Source organism: Thunnus maccoyii, chromosome 23 (genome assembly GCF_910596095.1).
Source record: "Thunnus maccoyii chromosome 23, fThuMac1.1, whole genome shotgun sequence".
NCBI lineage: Eukaryota > Metazoa > Chordata > Actinopteri > Scombriformes > Scombridae > Thunnus > Thunnus maccoyii.
Genome location: NC_056555.1, coordinates 15,433,341 through 15,452,568, shown reverse-complemented (window position 1 = coordinate 15,452,568; position 19,228 = coordinate 15,433,341). Strand labels below are relative to the sequence as shown.

General features: G+C 41.4%; 1 protein-coding gene across 5 annotated transcripts in view; it reads right to left on the bottom strand.

Moving 5' to 3' along the window:
- LOC121891214 (semaphorin-3A-like) overlaps positions 1 to 19,228 on the bottom strand; it is a 73,349-nt gene that overhangs the window by 25,528 nt on the left and 28,593 nt on the right. Inside the window, exons 1-2 of one of the 5 annotated variants that reach the window (XM_042404026.1) lie at positions 18,133 to 18,198; positions 6,683 to 7,146 (exon numbers count right to left, since the gene is read on the bottom strand). In XM_042404026.1, coding sequence (XP_042259960.1) covers positions 6,683 to 6,788 — 106 coding nt within the window. In that variant the 5' untranslated portion in view covers positions 6,789 to 7,146; positions 18,133 to 18,198. Of the gene's footprint in view, positions 1 to 6,682; positions 8,354 to 18,132; positions 18,199 to 19,228 lie in introns of those variants that run through there. The other 4 variants (XM_042404025.1, XM_042404028.1, XM_042404027.1 and 1 more) reach the window with 4 other exon arrangements.

Below are 19,228 nucleotides of genomic sequence, written 5' to 3'. Positions count from 1 at the left end.
ATCCTTACACATTTCATGCTGCTTTTTATGTTTCATTTTTATGACAGATTAAATCTTAAAGTACTCAGAGTGAGTTTAAAGGATTGATATTTCAAGCTGACCTTAAAATGTGACATTAAAAATAACCAAAATGGTCCATTTTGGATTAAAATTGCTAACAATGCTCATAAAAATAATAAATCACTGAACATCCTAAGTAATAAAAGTCCTGTGCAAAATCATTATATACCTGACTTTTTTCTACTTTTTAAATATATTTCTGTTAGTCTGCCACTCCCTTTTCTTTGTCTGTGTCCGTCTGTTGTCTATCAGTCCTTTCAGGCTGTCTTTCGGCAGAGATGTCCCCCTCATTTGTAACACGACTCTCTTCAGATTGAACGGTGCGCCCTTTCTCCATCTGACTGACAAGACTTAGCAGGTGGCAGGACCCATTCATACCCACAGTTCAGCAATCTGCACCACGCTGTAACCCAAGCCTCCATCCCAAACACAGATGCAAAGACACGGGATATTTTTCCTGCGTGCATGTCCGCACAGTGCTTATGTACACATACTGACTCTGAACATACACAATTGCTATGCGTGCACACATTAATCTTTGAGCAAACACACACTGCGCTCACACTACCTCCTGTTACAACCTAGGAGCACACATCCAGACTGCTGTTGATTATCATTTTCTTTTAAAATTCTCTAAAGCAAATAGCACTGTAATTAGGGGAAATTTTATGAAGACTGGGGAAAGACATGACATTCCAAAACACACACCAACTTGGAAAGCAAAACTACGGACGCAAGCAATCGAAAGGTCATAAAACTCACAGATTATTCCAGCCTTTTTTGGAAAACACGGGATAATAATAACACAACATAATTGCTCCTCCTGCATCCCTGTATTATTTTAAACCACATACATTAAGATAAGACACATATGAAACAATCTATGAATAAGCACAAAATGCACAATGCTGTTAAAATCACTGTACTAGTATGCAAATGTAAAACTACGACGAAAACATGTGACAGATTGCTCAATGACTTGATGAATGGCTTTTTGTTTTGCAAGTGCGGTTGTGTCGTTGCACATTTATCTGCGGAGCAATGGGTGTCGGCATGAATACACACTTACTCACACTTCATTATGCCATCTATCAACTTGTGGTGGTTAGCTTACCAAACACTGTGGTCAGGTATATGAGTCAATGTAAGAAAATGCGATATATTCGGATGTAACATATGGGCATAGTTGAAAAGTAAGCCACTGCATAACATTGGTTTATACTATTGGAATGTGGCTGTGTGGGAGCAAAGATGAGGGTAGTCCAGTGTGTTTGTGTGAGTGTGTGTCCAAATAGAGTTGAAAAGAAGGATAGCCAGAAGACATGTATCAACTGAGCTGCAATCAAAGAGACAGGAAAAGGAGACAACACACACACACAGACACACACACACAGACACAGCCTACTTGAAGATTGTACTTAGGGTCTGCGGTGTTGTGGTTCCTTGAGAAGCGACTGAGCCGCAAGGGGGGGGGAGGAGGGGGGTAGGAATAAAAGAACGATGAGAAAGAGAGAGAGAGAGAAAGAGAGCGAGAGATGGAGGCAGACATCTCCAAAGTTGCCGCGTTGGGAGAACACCTTATAATTATCTACATCCGCTCTGTCAGCCCCAGCCCACAGAATGGACAGATACAACAGAGAGAAACAGAGAGCAAAAGAGAGGGAGACTCAGTCAGATGTTCATTCACATATAAAAGACACACTGATAAACCAACACGCACGCAAACACCCACAAACATACACACAATACATATTTTCATAGGCAGGCACGCCTACACACAAACACACATGGACATGCTCAAACAGACAGGCTTATTATGGGGCTGAGTCCAGACTGCGTTGAGTGCGGTTCCACACCAAGTGTCTATTTTGAAGGGTTGTAAGCCAATTCCAGATTCCCTGTCTCCTTCTCAGTCTTGCTCTGTCTTTTCCTCCTCAGTTCCACCCATCCAGCCAGCGTAGGGCGGCTGTGATGGCATTAAGAGGTCATACAGTAGGCTCCGTAATTACACAGGCCGAGGGTAATTATCAGGTTGTTTAACGAGGCCTTTAAAGTCCTAAAGTGTAGCTTGCTGGCTCCTTTTTAGGGATCACAATAGGGTCACGTTTTGCAGTTCTACGGATCTGCCCCCTTGCTCTCTGTGCATTCACTGTGATGTATGTGCATTGATCGACCTTTAGGGGTCAGTGTTCCTCCTGATGGCTACTTACAGTATAAGAGAGCGCTGTACATGCAGTGTGTTCGGGAATGTGATTGTGTGCAGGTATGTATTGAACCATGGGAGAGTGTTATTGTTTTATCCTTGCAGTTTATATGGATGCTGTATAGCAGTAGTGCAGCAAAAGCATTGAACAGACTCAGTTGTGCAACATTAAAGTACATGAGATAATAATTTAAGTGCTAGGCGTTTTTAGATTCTAGTATTAAATAAGAAATCAAGTTGCCATTTGTTTCCTTTAAGTATTGCCAACCGAAATTGATTTGTATCAGTGGTTCAAACACATCAACCTTTGATGAAATGTTATCAACATGCCTAATATCTTTGCTAAGCAAGATTATTTTAACTTGGACTTGAGTTTCACCTTATGCCTCCCTCTCCTTATGTTACTAGTCGAGGCAAGGAGAGTAAGAGCTATTTCCGTCTCAAGGAGAAGAGAAAATCATTAACTCTTGTGATCATCGTTCTGTCCCCGCGAAGCCAGATCCTTTTTGCTGAATGTCTAACTGACCCCACCGGGAAATCATTTACTCTGCACTTGCTGCGCCAGCCGTCCCATGAGAGGTCATTTTATCTTACCTGCCTCCATTCCTCTGTCGTTCTAACTCACAAACTGCTCACTCTGCAGTCGTTCGGCTGTCCTCTCCAGAAGAAGAAAATGACTCACTTTGTCTGACTATCTGTCCCTAGAGGCCTGTCATCAGCACTCATTTGAGAATCAGGAGCGTGTGGTCCATTAAGGGTGTCAGGGCTCTTGCAATTCCAATTGTGAAATACATATTTTAATGAAAAAAAGTTTTGTAATTGTTGTGTTGTGTGTATGTATATAAATTTCAATTGGTACTCTCATATAAATCATACATAATTACAGAAATGTGCATTGACTAATGAAAAAGCGCTGTCTACAATCTTTGTGTGCCAAAGGGTGTACTTTTCTCTGCGAAATGGTGGTATGTTTGTAATATGTTCAGCTTTTCCCGGTGAGACCTGATTAGTTGACACCGCACGCTGAAAATAATTGGATCTGGGTCGGTAAATTTTACGCCCAAGAAGTGTTGCAAGATTTGGCGATTTTCACCCAATTGCTGCTTCCTTATTAGACAAGATTTACCCCCTGAAAGCAGGCAAAACGCACATAGATGGTTGTTGTACTGTGGTGATAACTGTAAAGTGAAAGCAGTTGCTGAGTGGCCCCATAAAAGATACTTTTTAAAAACTTTTAGAAACTGCTAGCCTAGTCGCTAGCCACCAGCAGCTGGCTCTCTGCTACATTGTACGGCACATGCTCATGGCCAAAATACACAGGGTAAATGCTAGATTGGATGGGCCGGGAGGACAAACTCTCACAAGTGCTGTTAGGGTTGAGGTTAAGGTTAAGGTTAGTGTACAAATCTTGCAAGAGTTTCGCAAATTGTCCCTCTGACTCATTCAATCTAGCACCAACCAATATACAGAGCTACCTAGGGCTGTGGCCCCACATCATGGAAAAGTCACGCCACGCAACTGTTGAGAATGATTTCATGGGACCCCGCTCACTCACATGCTCTGTGTTTATTTGACTTTCCCAAATCACAGGCCATGCTTGATTCTTTTGACTGTCTAACTCCAGGGCTTCGATCTCTCTTCCATTCTCTGCTCATGTGGTCGTCCCACTCGAGGGACTGGCCCACTCTTTTGCTCAGCATTTGTTTGACTGTCCTTCCCAAGAGGATTCCTCCTTGTCGTTTATTTGACTTAATTACTATGCCGGCTTCGCAGAGGGAGAGGGGATGAGTGACACTTCACTTAACGACCAGCCTCCATTCCTTCTGCGTCGTCTACTGTAAGTCTGCCAGCTTTTTCCTTCATTAAAGCAAATCTCCTCCCCTCCACCATCGCTCCCACCGTGCCTCCATCCTTCCCTTCATCCACCACAGCGAGGGTGTTAACTGAGAATCGTCCCCTGACAGGCATCAAGAGAGCCATCAAACACCTGTGGGCCCGAGACACTGGCAAGCAGCGATACACAAAGGCAGTGGCACATGATACACTCCCATGCCTTTCCAACTCCTGTTCACTCACACAATTGACATGCGTACATATACACAGACAACAGTGGAAGCCAACAGCAGTTTGCAATCACATATAATTGTAGAAACACTGATTCAGATGCTCTTGAAAGGCTGCACACACACACACACACATAACAATAAAAGACACACATTTGTGAGCCGATGCATACATACACAGACACACGCACAAAACCAGGTGTCTAATTATATGAGTGCACGCCAGACCTGACACATTTTTGCCTTGCTAAAACATACACACACACACTCTGCTTAGAGTCTAAGGTGGGGAAATCACAAGAGAGGGTGTTGAGTCCTCACACCAAGATGTGGCAAGAACATTCACACACACACACACACACACACACACACACACACACAAACAAGGAGGCTTTGATGTACTTTTAGCAAAAATATTGCACATCCACTAAAGTGCATCTATCAAGACAGGCTACTCTCTCCCTGCAGACCCGCTCTCTTGGTTTGACGATACACATCCATCACTCATACAGTCAATACAGGCTTTGATGCTTGATGACATATCTCTTGTCTGGTATTGTTGTCAGCAACATGTTCACTTGTCAGACAGAACAGCGAAGAGGATCACAAAAGGGGGCAGGAGGGAACTATATTTGCATTCTTTAAACAGATGGCTGTGTAAAAGAAGGGATGACATTTTCTCATCATGCCTAGAGGCTTGGCTTCGTGTGAACTGACATGATGGAACCCAGGGGATATATGAATGTAGCAGGTAAGTTCAACTATGATTCTTTCCAGACTTATTTTGTTCACATGGTCAATGCATGTCATCACGCCTTAACATCTTACATTGTGATATGCCAACCGCACCGAAACATCACCGCACAAGCTTATTAAATGTTAAAATACAAAAGCTGTGTATTTTATTTAGATTTAGAATCTAACAGAGACAAACATCATTTGGAAGTTGAAAGGGTGATAAAGAAAAATATACCATACCAAAATTACAACTTGCACTTCATCTGAAGAATAAAACATGTCATATAGCAGGCCTCTAAACATAAGTTATACCAAACGTCTCGGCTAAAGATAGAAAAGGAATTAGAGCGACAAACATCTTATTCACCCCCTTCGAGACTGAAATCAGATTTTCCCTCAGCATAGATTGAAATTATCTGAGGAACCAAAGCTTTGGGTGACAGTCAAACACACAAGGGGACATTCAACCGCACATTCATGTTGTCAGCTGCAAAACGACGGCAAATCAGCCAGTTCATAAATTTTAGGAGGGCATGTTTTACGAGGGAGGCAGGACTAAAATAAAGAATTGAGAGACCACACTCCCAGCCATATACTTTAGGTCATGTTTTAGGGCAAAGAACCACAATAGCCTCCCTCACTAACATTAAAAACCTTCCCAAAATATGCCAAAAATGTTGCCAGTTATTTCTAGCGGAGATGAAAAGTCTGCTATTACAAAGAGCCTGATTTAGTGTAGGGTGTGAGAGAGGAGACGAGACAGAGAGAGAGAGAGAGAGAGAGAAAGACAGAGAAGGAGGGAGGAGGAGAGGAAGAACCGGCGCTCCGCAGTCTCCCCTCAAAATAACACAGAAGGAGAGAGAATAACATGTTTGCTGTATACGTCAAAAACTTACACGTGCACGATATAAAAAGACACACGAAACTCCCTCTCATTCTCGACCAGTTCAATCCTTTTGCAAATAAATGATCTAATGCACGAGCATTAAATCAACATACATGTGAACAAAACTCTCCAACTGTTGGATCCATTTAGGACACAGTAATGAAAAGTCAGGAAACCTTCTTAAAGAAAGGTTCTGTGTCAGGCCCAAAGCAGATCCCCCCCTTTTTTAGGAGTTTTTGGGACAGAAGCCATTAAAACAGAGGCTCTACTGCCTGTTCAGAGCACTTAACAGGGCTGTACAGTACTAACAGAAGGGGACAGCACAAGGGGAAAATTGGTACAGGGGCCAATATATACATTTAACTTCAGGCAAGAGCCCTTCCTCAGCATATGGAACCAATCTGACTATTTGTAAGGAGAATAGTGAATTCTGAGAGACAGGCAGAGCGAGTAAGAAGGAAGGAGTGAGTTAATGGGAGAGAGGAATACAGAGGTTAAGTTAGATGCTGTGTGCTGACCAATAGTGAACGAGAGAGCAGAAATAGATACACAGAAACATAGGAGGAAAAAAGATACTCAACATAAGAAAGAATGGATGAAAAGATAAGCAAGGAAGAGCACCCACGGGCAAGAAAAATAGTCTATACGAGCTAGTCTATGCTAAAAGCACCAGCAACCACCACCGCGGTCCCATATATCCTGAAGTCAGGGGAGAACAGAGAATGGGCTTACCCTTGTATGACAGCTTTAGCCTGGGTACGTTGTGCTTGGGCTCAACTCCTCTTCCCGGCTGCACCGCCCCGCACAGCAGCACTACAATGCCAAACAGGTAATCCATGGTGCTGGAGTGCTGCTGGCTGGCCTCCAGACCAGGGGGCACTCACACCCCAACCAGTGCCCCGAGATGAGTGGCTCCCGCTGGGGTACGCCGAGCCTGGAGAGTCCCTCCACGCAAGCCCTGAAAGTGGAGGTTCCAGGGAGGGGGGGGGGCAAAAAAAATCCTGGTTGCGCTCCCCAGATCAGAGTGCAGACTGTGGGGGGACTTCTGTAGTGTGAAGTGGGTGGAGGGGTGCTGCTCACATGGCTCCCTGTATGGAGGTCCAGGCTAGATAGTCCCTTGGCTTATCTGTCCTCCCCCAGGTGAAGGCTCAGCAATAGGGTGGCTTGATAGGCGGGAATGAGATGAGAGGTAGAGCCTGTGTAAAAGGTAAATCAGAACACTTATCCAGAATGATAAGGCTATCCTTTTCTAGAGAATTTGGATCTCTTTCTGTCTTCTTCTCTTTGAGCAGACACTCACAGCAACCCTCTAATCCTTGTGTGCGGCTCCACCAGACTGCGCGAGAGAGAGAGAAAGAGAGAGAGAGCTAAACCATCCACGGGAAGAGAGGGGAGGGGAGGAAGAGCAGCTGAGAGAGAGAGAGAGAGAGAGGGAGTGCTGGAGGGAGAGAGAGAGCAGTAGAGGGGGGCGGGATGACTTGAGAGCAACGATGAAACCAATATAGTGGATAGGAAGTATTCTATGGTTGGGTTTTTATAGTGTTGTCTCTTCCTCTCCTATTTCCTGTTTCATCATTTGTTCTACAGTATATTTCCTGAGCTCTAATTTTCCAACACCCGGACTCTCTCTCTCTCTCTCTCTCTACCTCTTTTTCTTTGTTCATGGTCATTTAATTTAGATTTGTATCTCTTAATGTCCCAATCAGCTTTTTTCACCAAAAAGCAGCCAGAGAGTGCTGGTCTTGGCCGAGCAATCCTGTGAAAAATTTTCATCAGTTCCTATCAAATATAAATGGATTATGAAATCTCCTGGAAGAAGTTTGGATCAACAAGCACATGGTATAATAATGGTCATGGTAGATTACATACAGTAATGAAGTGAACTGAAGGCAGAAGTCAGACAAAAGATTGAAACGGTGTTTAGAGAGCTCCCGATAACTTTAAGTTAACTGGGCAACACTTTTATCTAACAGAGAACTGTAAGGATCTTATGTCTAAGTTCTGACAACATTTTTTGTTTTTTCCATCCAGCACCTCTAGAACACTACCATTTGTTCATCTCCAGGTTTACAGCATGTCCTAACCTTAAATCCTGGGAGTCAAAACCAACGGAAGTCCTTTCTCCTCCACCCAGCATTTTTTGGGATTTCCTAAGTTAATGATCTCCATTACTTTGGAAATTCCAGCCTCTTTAAATCTCTTGTACCCTATTCTTGAAGTTACAGGTACCTTGTTTTCAGACTGAGGCTGCAAATGATTATTTTCATTATCGATTAATCTGTCAATTATTTTCTCAATTAGTGGATTAGTTGTTTGGTTTATAAAATGTTGTGCAATGTCTATGATTGTTTTCTAAAGCCCAAAATGCAACATAATATGTCTTCTTTTGTTCCAGCCAACAGTCCACAACCCAAAGATATTCAGTTTACTATCACAGAGGACTAAAGAAACCAGAAAATATGAGAATTTGGGTATTTTTTCTTAAAAAATAATTCAAACAATTAATTTTCCGTCGACTGACTAAACAATTAATTGACTAATCGTTGCAGCTCTATTTCAGATGAGCTGGTTTAAGAAACTGGCATAGATGCTGAATTTACCAGTGGTTTACCTGCAGTTAAAAGAGTCAGAAAAGTGTGAGTTTGGCTTTGTGAAACAACACCAGCACCTTGTCAAGACATATCATGATCAAACGGGAGTGATTTTACAAGTGTTGTTGCGATTGGGACAGGAGGGAAAAGTCTGTCCTAGAAGTGAATCTGTTTGCCAGGAAATTATATTTTATTGCTCAATCATCATCTTACAGTTGTTTCATACGCTGCAGCTGTTATTTGCTCAATTTATAAAATATACAAAATACTGTTTTCACAATTAGGAGCTTCATCATTACAAGGGAAAAAAGGTCAGACAAAGGATCCTCCACATCTCTATTATGTGAGTGCACTGCAGATAATATTTAAGACATTTTTCAGGATCTTTGGGTTGAAAGTTGGGACTGAAGTATAAAGGACTTGAGATTTAATACGGTATTATCTACGGTATATGGTTGCCAAGAAAAACAGTCATGGTTCTAGTAAAGGTTGAGAGAAATAAATCGAGATTGGGCAAGACAGGAAGATAATGTCTAACCTCTATATTAATAGCCAACAAAGTACATTACCTATAAGGAATATTGATCAATTGTATCGGTACATTGTTAAAACTTCCATATTAAGTTCAAACATTTATTTTCTTTTGAGGTTAGATTATATATTTTCATATTTTTATGAGGAATAATGTACATGCCACAATTTTTCCCACAGTGCGAATAGCTTTTGAGTGTGTTTTTGATTTGTCCAGATGAAACCTGCCAGTTAAAAAGTACACATGCTGGTAGTTAACCTGTATAGTCTGGGACAGATCCTGTCTCTGGTAAAGTCATTCACATCAGTCAGGCAGGTCAACAACACCCCCCTACTCAACCACTCTCAACCCCTGCTAGCCCCTGCAGGTGTTTGTGTGTGTGTGTGTGTGTGTGTGTGTGTTTGTGAGAGGGCACCTCCTGCTTCCTCTCAGGGGGCTGACATAGCAGTGGTGAGGTGATAAAAGCTTTGATAAACAGGAGTGCTGATGTGTCAACTCACACACCTCAAGACACTAAAAGAAGACCTGAGAATTGGGCAAGCGTGGCCCATGCTTGCTTGTGATATAAGGGTACCCTCATATTCCAGCATTCCCTCTGGTGCTTTATGTTTTGAAACTACTGTTGCAGTAATTTAATCGCATACCTGATCTGGCATTTTCTCGGTGTGAGTGTTATAGAAGTGCAACATAACTTTTTGCGGTCAGTGCTTTTGGTGTCCTAAATAGTTTCTGGAGAAAGTACAAGAAAAGTTGTCATGCCAAAGCAGTTAGGATATTTATCTCCTTCCTAAAGAAACAACAGGCTCATACTGGTTAATTACAACTTATTTTTGTAGTTTTGGCAATCATTCCAAGTTTTAAATAAACCACCAGTTTAACAATATTTGTTTTGAAGAAAAAATAAGGGGAAATGGTAAAATTATTATCTAAACTGTCCATTGGAACCCTCCATTTACAGACTGACTCCCTGCTTCAGCTTTGCCTTACCATACATACCACAGTTGGGAGCACACACACAGTTTTCCTGTGTTATAAGGGATTATTACCAATATTTCAGGTGCATTTCACCTCCAGATTTATATAATGTGGCTAAAAAGTTGACTTGTTTACAACTTGTCTGATAACGATGGCCAAAGCTACATTACCCAAGTTGTAGTAAGCCAGATGTTCATGCTTTGTGATGACGATCGGATAAAGAATTTTACATTGTGCGCGTGTTTAAGCAATTGAACTTCTTTACTTCTTGAATGTGTTTGGTCTGGGGGAATCTTGATGTGTGTGCTTGCATCCATCCATGTCTTCCATAGTGTATTCACTTCCACAACCATGGCGCGCACGTTCTCGTATCTCATCACCCCTTTTAGTCTAAACAGCCTTTTTAGCTGTTTACCCAAAACAAAAAGATGTGAAGACAGACACATGAAAGCGCCTCACACTCTCAGTCAGCCTCTTTCCATCGACCTCTGCTTCTCTTCTCTGCCCTGATCAGCCACCTTTCTCCCATTAATCTGCATTAGCCAAACTAATGGTAGCCTGGCTACCTGCATCGATCTTCGCTGGTGGAGTGAGATGTGCTGGAACACGCCTTTATGAGTTGCCCTTTAGGGAGTGCAGCAACAGTCCGACCTATCCTTGCCGATCTATTTGCGACACCCCCCGGCACCCCGGCAGCCGAAGCAGCCCTGAGTAATGACGACTTAATAAATGGTGACACGCCGTTGGCAGTGGAATGAGATGCCCATTGACAAGGAGCTTCCAGAGGCTTTCAGCGCCTGCCGGTAAAAATAGGAGAGGACACGAGACACCCTGGTTCTGAGGACACAGTGGATAGGGATAGGCGTCAGATAGGTCTGTGTGTGTGGCGAGTGTCAGTGTGCTGTTACTGATATGATGGTGTATCTTCATCCGGCGGTATGGAAAGTGCTGTTAATGTTCTGTGTGTGTGTTGGAGAAAATGATTACGGTAACATGACCCCAGATGTCTGTTTTACAGAGAACATCGGAAACGTCCCACCCTGCACTCCACACACACTGCCCTTTGACCTTTACTCTTCATTAGCACATGGCTACAAACCACTGCGCTCATATCACAAGTAACCTTAAGTTCCTGAGGCCATTGCCACTGCTAGCGCAGATAAACTAATTGTTGTGCCGATAAATGACACATCAAGTTCAAGGTACAGCCATCACTTCCTTTATACAACAGGAGTTCCACTTCCTGTTCACTTGTTGTTGCCAAACACCACCTCCCATTCCATGTTAGAAAGGGTCACACAGCATCCTCTTAGTCAGCAAATGACATGCCCAGGAAACAGGGATAAGGAAAAGGTGGAGGACAGTCAGCAAAGATAGGAGGGGGGAAAGAGGAAGAACAGTAGCAAGTAGTGCATATTATGACAGAACAGCATTTCCTTTTGTGCAATGGTAAATTACTAACCAAGGCCCTAAAGCTGCTTATTTGACAGGCTAAGGCATAGAGACTAGAGCGAGTGTGTTTTCATGTGCATAGGTACAGGCACATTGAGGGGGGGGGGGGGGGGGGGGGGGGGGGGGGTATCTGAGATCATATGACGCCATAAAAGATGCAGTAACAGATGACAAGTGAGGAAAGTGAAACTCTAAAACATCAGCACATGGGTGAGTTATACTGACCACGTTTATTGCAAAAGGGAGGATAAGAGGAGCGTAAGTGAAGGAGATAACTGTGCAACTCTGGACTTTTTCATCATGCACATTTGGCTGTAAAAAAGGAGTATCACCTAATATATCACCAGTTGCACAAGCAGTATGTCACAATTAAACATTTACCTGAACATGTGGGCATGGGAAAAGAGCAAAAAAAGAAGAAAAAAAAACATCTGTGTAGGCAATCATTATTGTAACTCTGTAAACCTGTCTCTCTGTGAGAGCTGTACAATGAACAGTATATCACATTATATGAAGCCTGACAGTACCTCTCTGTTAGCATGTGAAAGTGTCAACTCAAGGTTTCTAATATTTCTAAAACCCAGACAAAGAGATAACTTTAACAGAAAAGACATCTGGAGCGTGATAGAAAGAGGGTCTGGCATTTAATTGAACAAAGACACATATACTTGCATCTCATTCAGAAACCACAGTCACAATCATAAAAATCACAAAAATATATAAACCATTATTTCATTCTCTGTCTGTTCAACTGCTGACACCTGTTTCTGCTCTTTGCATGCTCTTTTTTGTCCTAATCTGGCTCTTCAAACAAAGTGGCAGTTTCATTAAAAATCCATTCTAGAGCTCATTAACAATGCTTTCTCTGCACTGCAAGTGCCTCTAAACCCTGGTGGAGGGAAATGGGAGGTTTCACTCCATTTCATCGCTTCTCAAAAGGTCAGAGGTCAGCCTCCAGGTTTACAATGGGGTCACGAAACCCCATCGTGTGCATGACGGAGCTTGGGTAATCTCTTTTAGCGAGGCTTTCAACCTACGCATACATACACCGGGTTCTGTGCGTGCACATCCAGTTTCCGCATCCACTCAAGACAAGTACGGGAATGAGTGGATAAATAAACAAAAGTGGAACCATATTGCACTATGGGAGAGGAAAAGACCATCGAGCTGTAACATCTGTTGCAAGAAGGGAGGGATGAAGGGAAGTTGTTGGGTGTATTTATTCATTGCTGATACATTTCCATCCATCTTCTGGTGACGGAAGTCTCCTGTGGAGCTTTGGCTCACACAGATGTGTCCGCTCTGCTCATATGATGACGGTGATACAGGGCAGATCAAGAACCGTTTACAGGAAGCGAGGAAATTTGACTGAAACGTAATGCTGATTCATAAAATATGATCATTTCCTGCTGAGACACGTTGCTGACGTTCATGTGGGGGAGGACGCAGGGAGTTGTTTTGTCTGACATCAGCTGGCGTGCATTTGTTAGCAATAATATGACCATGTCCAGAGAGGAGATGTAATCTCTTCTGCTGAGGTAAATTATAGTAATGTATGTGAGATATGAACCAACAAGCGCTTTAAATCAGAGCAGCTGAACAACAAGAACAACAAGACTTCCAGCTCTGGGGTGAAAGACTCCAAAGTCATTTGAGTCCAAAGGAGGCTCATCATGAAGCGCCACTGATGCGGAAAAGACCAATTGAAATCTTGAAGTAAGGGGGGCGTGGACTAATCCAAGTCTTGAAGGATTCCTTTAAATTGTATGTATATGTAAATGCAAAACATACCATTTGTGAATAGGGTTTTGGGGGAGGACTTAAGTCCGGGGTTGGGCTGAGACAACGGTAGAGAAGCTCATTATTCCTTCTATATAGCCAAATCAAGGAGTTTATATGCCTGGGAGAATCCCATCTGCGCCCACAGTCAAAGTGAATAGGATCTCTGAGAGATCTCTCAAAGAGCATTAGCTTCTCAGCTAGGTCACTGAAATTAAAGTGTAACCTAATTGAGTGGTAGGGATTTGATAAGGTGGTGGAGTAATGATAAGACTAAAAGCATTACGTTAAGACCTTGTTTATGCCGTGTCCACATTAATTCAGACTGAGTTGGAAAATACCAATTAAGTTTCACTTTTTCAGGATGTTTTCTTAGAGTCACCCACACTGACATAACAACAAATAGATTTGTTTAGTCTAATGGTAATTTATAAACAATAAAGCCCTGCATTACTGCCTCCAACAGTTAATGAGTTTGGATAAAGCAAGGCTTTTAACAAATTATGACATACCAGTTCTGTCAGCCTCCGACATTCACTGTGACCATCATTATTTTCTTATTTCAGAAAACAGGTATTGACTTTGTCATATCTTTGCAATTTTTTGTTGCAGACACCAAAGTTCTTCCTCTCTTTTGTAACCAACTGTTTTGATAATCGATTAATCATTTTGAGTCATTTTTTAAGAAGAAAAATACCAAACTCTCTGGTTCCAGTTTGTTAAACCTGAATATTTTCTGGTTTCTTTAGTCCTCCTCCATAATAGTAAACTGAATATCTCTGGGTTGTGGACTGTTGGTCATGACAAAACAAGACATCTGAGGTTGCATCTTGGGCTGTGGGAAAAGGTGATTGAGGTTTTTCACCATTTTCTGACATTTTATAGACCAAGCGACGAAAATAATTGTTAGTTGTAGCCCTAAAATATTGTTAATCATGGTTAACATTTAAAACCCTCAAACAATTCACTTGACCAATGGTTCTAGCTCTAATCCAATGGTGACTTTATCTGCAAATTAATAATGGGCATGAATACCACTCACCAAGTTTGACATTACTGTTTGTTAATCCAGCTTTGAGGATTTTCATTTAGTGCTGCACAAATACGAAGTCAGTTGACTGATTAGGATTTCAAGCAGGACATCTAAATGAGGACTGAAAGACCTGCGGCTTTCAAAAATATGAATTGAAAACGCCATGAGACCCAAAAAAAAAAATGCATCTGAACTCCCACGACCCTTTGTAAGCATACAGTATGCAGTAATGAAATACCAAACAGACCTCCCAAATACACACCCCAAGTATGGAATGTTGTTAGGCGCAATCATGTTTCATACATATCAAGTTAAGTATCTAACATCTATACCAACTTACATCTTCTCGGACCATAAACAGCTTGTATATTCAAGTCTGTGTCACACGATCCAAGAATCCGACTGTTACACTAAACTAATGTGACTGCGAAATACAGTTAAGAATAAGTCTAGCATATGAATCTCCTGTCAGGGAGAAATTCTCAGTATTTCTCCCTCTACGTCTGTATGGCTGACAGGGCAGGAACAGTGACACAGCACTCCATCCCGCTCTTCTATTAAATATTTACACGCTTGTGAAACATATAAAACTAACCGCCGGCGCTCGCATTACTGCTCGGCAGAGGAGTCAGATTTAATATGGCTCACATTCGCTTCCAAGAATATGTGTGTTAAATAAGGAGAGGTTCAGAGAGACGGACAGCCAGACAGACAAACGGGTCCAACTGCATCCAAACTGCAGAGCAAGTGTGGAATGGTCCATTTGGAAGTTTTTTTTTTATTGAGGAGTTAGACCAAAGTAAAAAAAAAACAACAAAAAAGTAAAAACCTCACATTTGTAGTATCTCTCCGACTTAATACATATCTGACTGGTATAATACTGTAGATTATGTGCATAAAATTTAGCTGAGAGCCCATGGCTGCCCCAGTGTTTGCGCTACCATCATGAGTGCTTTTTAATTTTTAAAAACAGAATCATAATTCAAAATGCAATAACTACTGCATGACTCAGTGGATTTAACATCAGTCATGTTGTCTTTTAGGGTTGCATAAATTAGGAGATAATCTATTACTCAATAATCAAATTATTTCTCACAGGCATGAGCAGCAAGACAAATGACTCTTTTGTTTCCAGCAATAATATTACAGTTATGAAGTTAATCATGTAAACTGTCATCCTTTAAGATATATAGATGAAAATGAATTACGCAAAAACATTTCATCACGTCCACCAAATTTTCATTAGCTGCTTCCCCTCATATATTGCGCATGGATGAGTAAGAACAGAACAACTTCACCCCCCTTTCATTGTACAAGTATGTCCACTGCTTTTAATAATACAAAATGAAATGAAAGGCATATTGGATTTCAACACACCCTTTATTTCATTTTTGTTTCTTATCATTTACAGGTAAAGAGAGGTGAGATAACTGAGTTACTCTCATTTTTAGGAGTAGAAGAAGTCATGGCCAATTTGGATGTGTAACAAGAAAGTTATGTAAAAAGTGCAATAAATTACTGCTCCTAGGGAATAATAAGTAAGGTGATAATATTCTTTTGAAATGATGAATGAGAAAAATGTATTTTTTGAGAAATGAGCCCAACATTGATCACTACCATATGACCTCAGTGAAAGCTATCTGAAAGTTAAATTATGTATTTTAGCTTGGTTGCTGAATGTCTCCTTTTACTATAGTAGATGCGTTGTGGCATGTGGGTGACTCAACCACCACAACTTCTCCACAGTGATTTGCCCCAGCTGTGTGAACAGGCTAACACTTCCACGGCAGGGAAAACATTTCTGTGTTTTATCAAGAGAAGAAAACACATTGCAGATATGCAGCAGTCTAGCACCGAATTTCATCACCTTTCATTACTTAACCTTGTTTTTCCCCAGATAAAAGACCTTATTCCTGAATGGAGGTATGGCCCCCATTTTTTAACAACCTAATTAGCTTCTTTTATTTATTGTCACAACCTTCTCCCAAAGCCATTAGCACAATATTATCAGTTCAGATTTATCAGGGCTCATAAGGCAACCTCGGGGAACTTCAGGAACCTTTCTGCCCCAGTCTGCCTAGGGAAGTGGTTCATGTCTGTCGACTTTAACTTTTTATGAGACCCCATGTCATGTAACCCTGAGAACAAAACTGCCATGTACTTTCTATTCATTACTCTATGCAGACAAAGTCCTCGTATTCTGCTAGCTTTACAGCATTCATATAGGGCCCTAGGTGAATACAAACCATCTGTGTAAACACCGACTTCTGACAGGCTGCTTTGGTGAGCTATGAGTCCCACCTGTACTAGAGCACAATACTATGGAAAAAGCCTCCTGGGATTCTGAAGTGGTTATGTACCTTCTTATCCAAGTCATACAAGCTCATGCACACTCATGCAGTCTCTTGCCGTATACCTGGGAGAGGTCGTTCCTGATAAGAGTAATGACTGAAGTGATTCACTCCAATTTGACAAGGGATAATTGAAGGACATCCTGCCATGTTAATAAATGATATATCCTGCCATCTCCTCTCTCTCTAGTGCAATCACCCACTCACAAATTGATGCTTCACATTCACTGTCCCTTAGACACCTTGTAAATCAAGTATAATTGACAGACAGAAGTGATGAAATGCAAAGTGGTGCAACTAAATGACTTCATCAAAGCAGCTCCATTAAAACCTCCTAGGTGACCAATTATCTTTCACACTTGCTTGGCAAATAACACAGGCAGCCAGATACTAAACAGCAAACTCTTGCCTGTACACTATAGACAAGTATAGGAAAGAAGAGATACAGTTAACAATCAAGTCTCTTCTTCTTCTCTCACTGTATTTAAAAAACAATTCTAAAGGTCTGGTCACACCTGATAGTCCACAGTGAAATTCATGCATCATCGCAAAATATGTGGTTCTAGGAGCTTGATAGGTACTACTTGCATGGCTAGCTGAAAAACTACTATGAATGGCGAGCTAACCGCTGACACATAAGCCAGCTGTGAACATGCTAGCACTAGTCAGTCATTGTAGCTTTGAGCTTCTTTCTATTTTCTCTGTACTAGGCCGTTTACTGCCCTCTGGAATTTTATTCTTGGGATTGCACATTATTTATTGAGTATTGAAGTGGGCAAAAAGCTCTCTAAGCTAGCAAGCTGGCTAAGTGTCAGTTATCCAGCTTGCTAACTAACTTTAACTTGTGTTTGTTAGTTGGTCGCTGATGGGACAATAAATTCAGATAGTTTATTCAAAAGAGGCATTTATAACATCCTGTCTTGTACATGACTGCAAACAATTCCTCTTTTGTGGAGTTTATATAAATAAACGTTGATGGTGCAACACAGCTAAAAGCTACAATAGATTCCTCGATTTTGGACTCTCTGGCTATCCATTCCTTCAAAGGTCAGCCCTGTCAAGATTGCTTGCTACTCGTTAATAATGCAAATTCACAGGTTCACCTAAATTGAACTCAAGATGAAATATGTGTGTGAATTCACTGATTGTAGTGCTTCCATTGGAATTAATTGATTTCTCTTCAAAATGTGCCCTTTTAATGCTGAATGCCTGAAAGTGGACATATCTTTTTGTGATTTTCTGTCATTTGTTCACTGTTATAATGTCAGATGTCTATAACATAAATGTTTCAAAACTTGAGGTGAACATATGTAAAAATGCTCCATTGCATGTCAAAAGCCCATGGCTTCAGCCTGCTCTGAAAGCCCTGTTTACAAAGTTACTGGATCAGATTATTCAGCATGTCCACAAATGGCCATCCCTTCTGTAGTCTAAGGTTGGTGCTATGATTGTTTACGATGTCTACTCACATAATTTGGAGATGTTGACATTTCGAGCAAAGAGAGAAGAGAAGAAAAAGTGAAAATGTACTACTAGTTTTTTTCACATAGCCAGAACTGCCAGAAGTCTGACGAGGAGCAGCTACTGGAAGCTTCCAGAAGCTGCCCAATCAGAACAAAGTGGGTTCACTGGGAGGGGGCCTTAAAGATACAGGAGCTAAAATGGCCTTTTCAGACAGAGGCTGAACTGAGGAGTTGCATAAAGGTCCAGTATAAGATAAATGGATAAAGGAGTTTTTCTAAAACTCTAAATCATGCAAAGATATTCCAGTGGCACCCCAGAATATACACAGATACACTGAAATGTGCATTATACATCCTCTTTAAAACTATACAAAAAACTGTAGCTGTGCAATGATCGGTTTCATTTCCACCTAACAAATCCCATTGACAGTTCTCTTAAATGATCCACCAGCATCTTTCAGAATTTATCTGTTCCTAAGAGGAAAACAGTTTGACCTCCAACTACTCATCTCATCATCATCCACACACTTCAATTGTTTAAGATGTAAAGGAGTCCCTCCCTTCAATTGCTTTCCCTGAAAGCCTGCAGACCGAAAGCTGTTCTGTTCCACGCCTAAACTTAAACTAGTAAAACCACTGGACAGATGGGTTCAAAGCACTGTCCACAGGGTGATTAGATTTCATTATGGCAAATGAAACACCCCATTACTCTTTACTGTCCTATAATAAATGTCTTTAAAGAATGTCTCCATGAGTATGAAAGAAAGTGCCCAGAGATCAGGACGAATGACAATGATGCTGACTGTTGAGGCCTGTTATGTCTATGGAAAATGGCAGAAAGAGAAGAAAAGGAGGGATCGGATTTAATATAAATGTCAGCAGTTTGTGTCTGTGCAACAGGCCTTGTTAAAATAAATAAGTCAGTATGTCATTTGTATGCTCTTTTCAACTGGCACGACACAGTCCATCTGGGGCCTGAAAAAATATCTCAAGCTCAAGCATAAAGTTTCAGATTAAACAGCCTTTTTTTCAAATTAGGAGAGAAGATAGAAACAAAATCAATTTGCAGGACAAATATCAAGCTGTGATTCGTTCCACTATT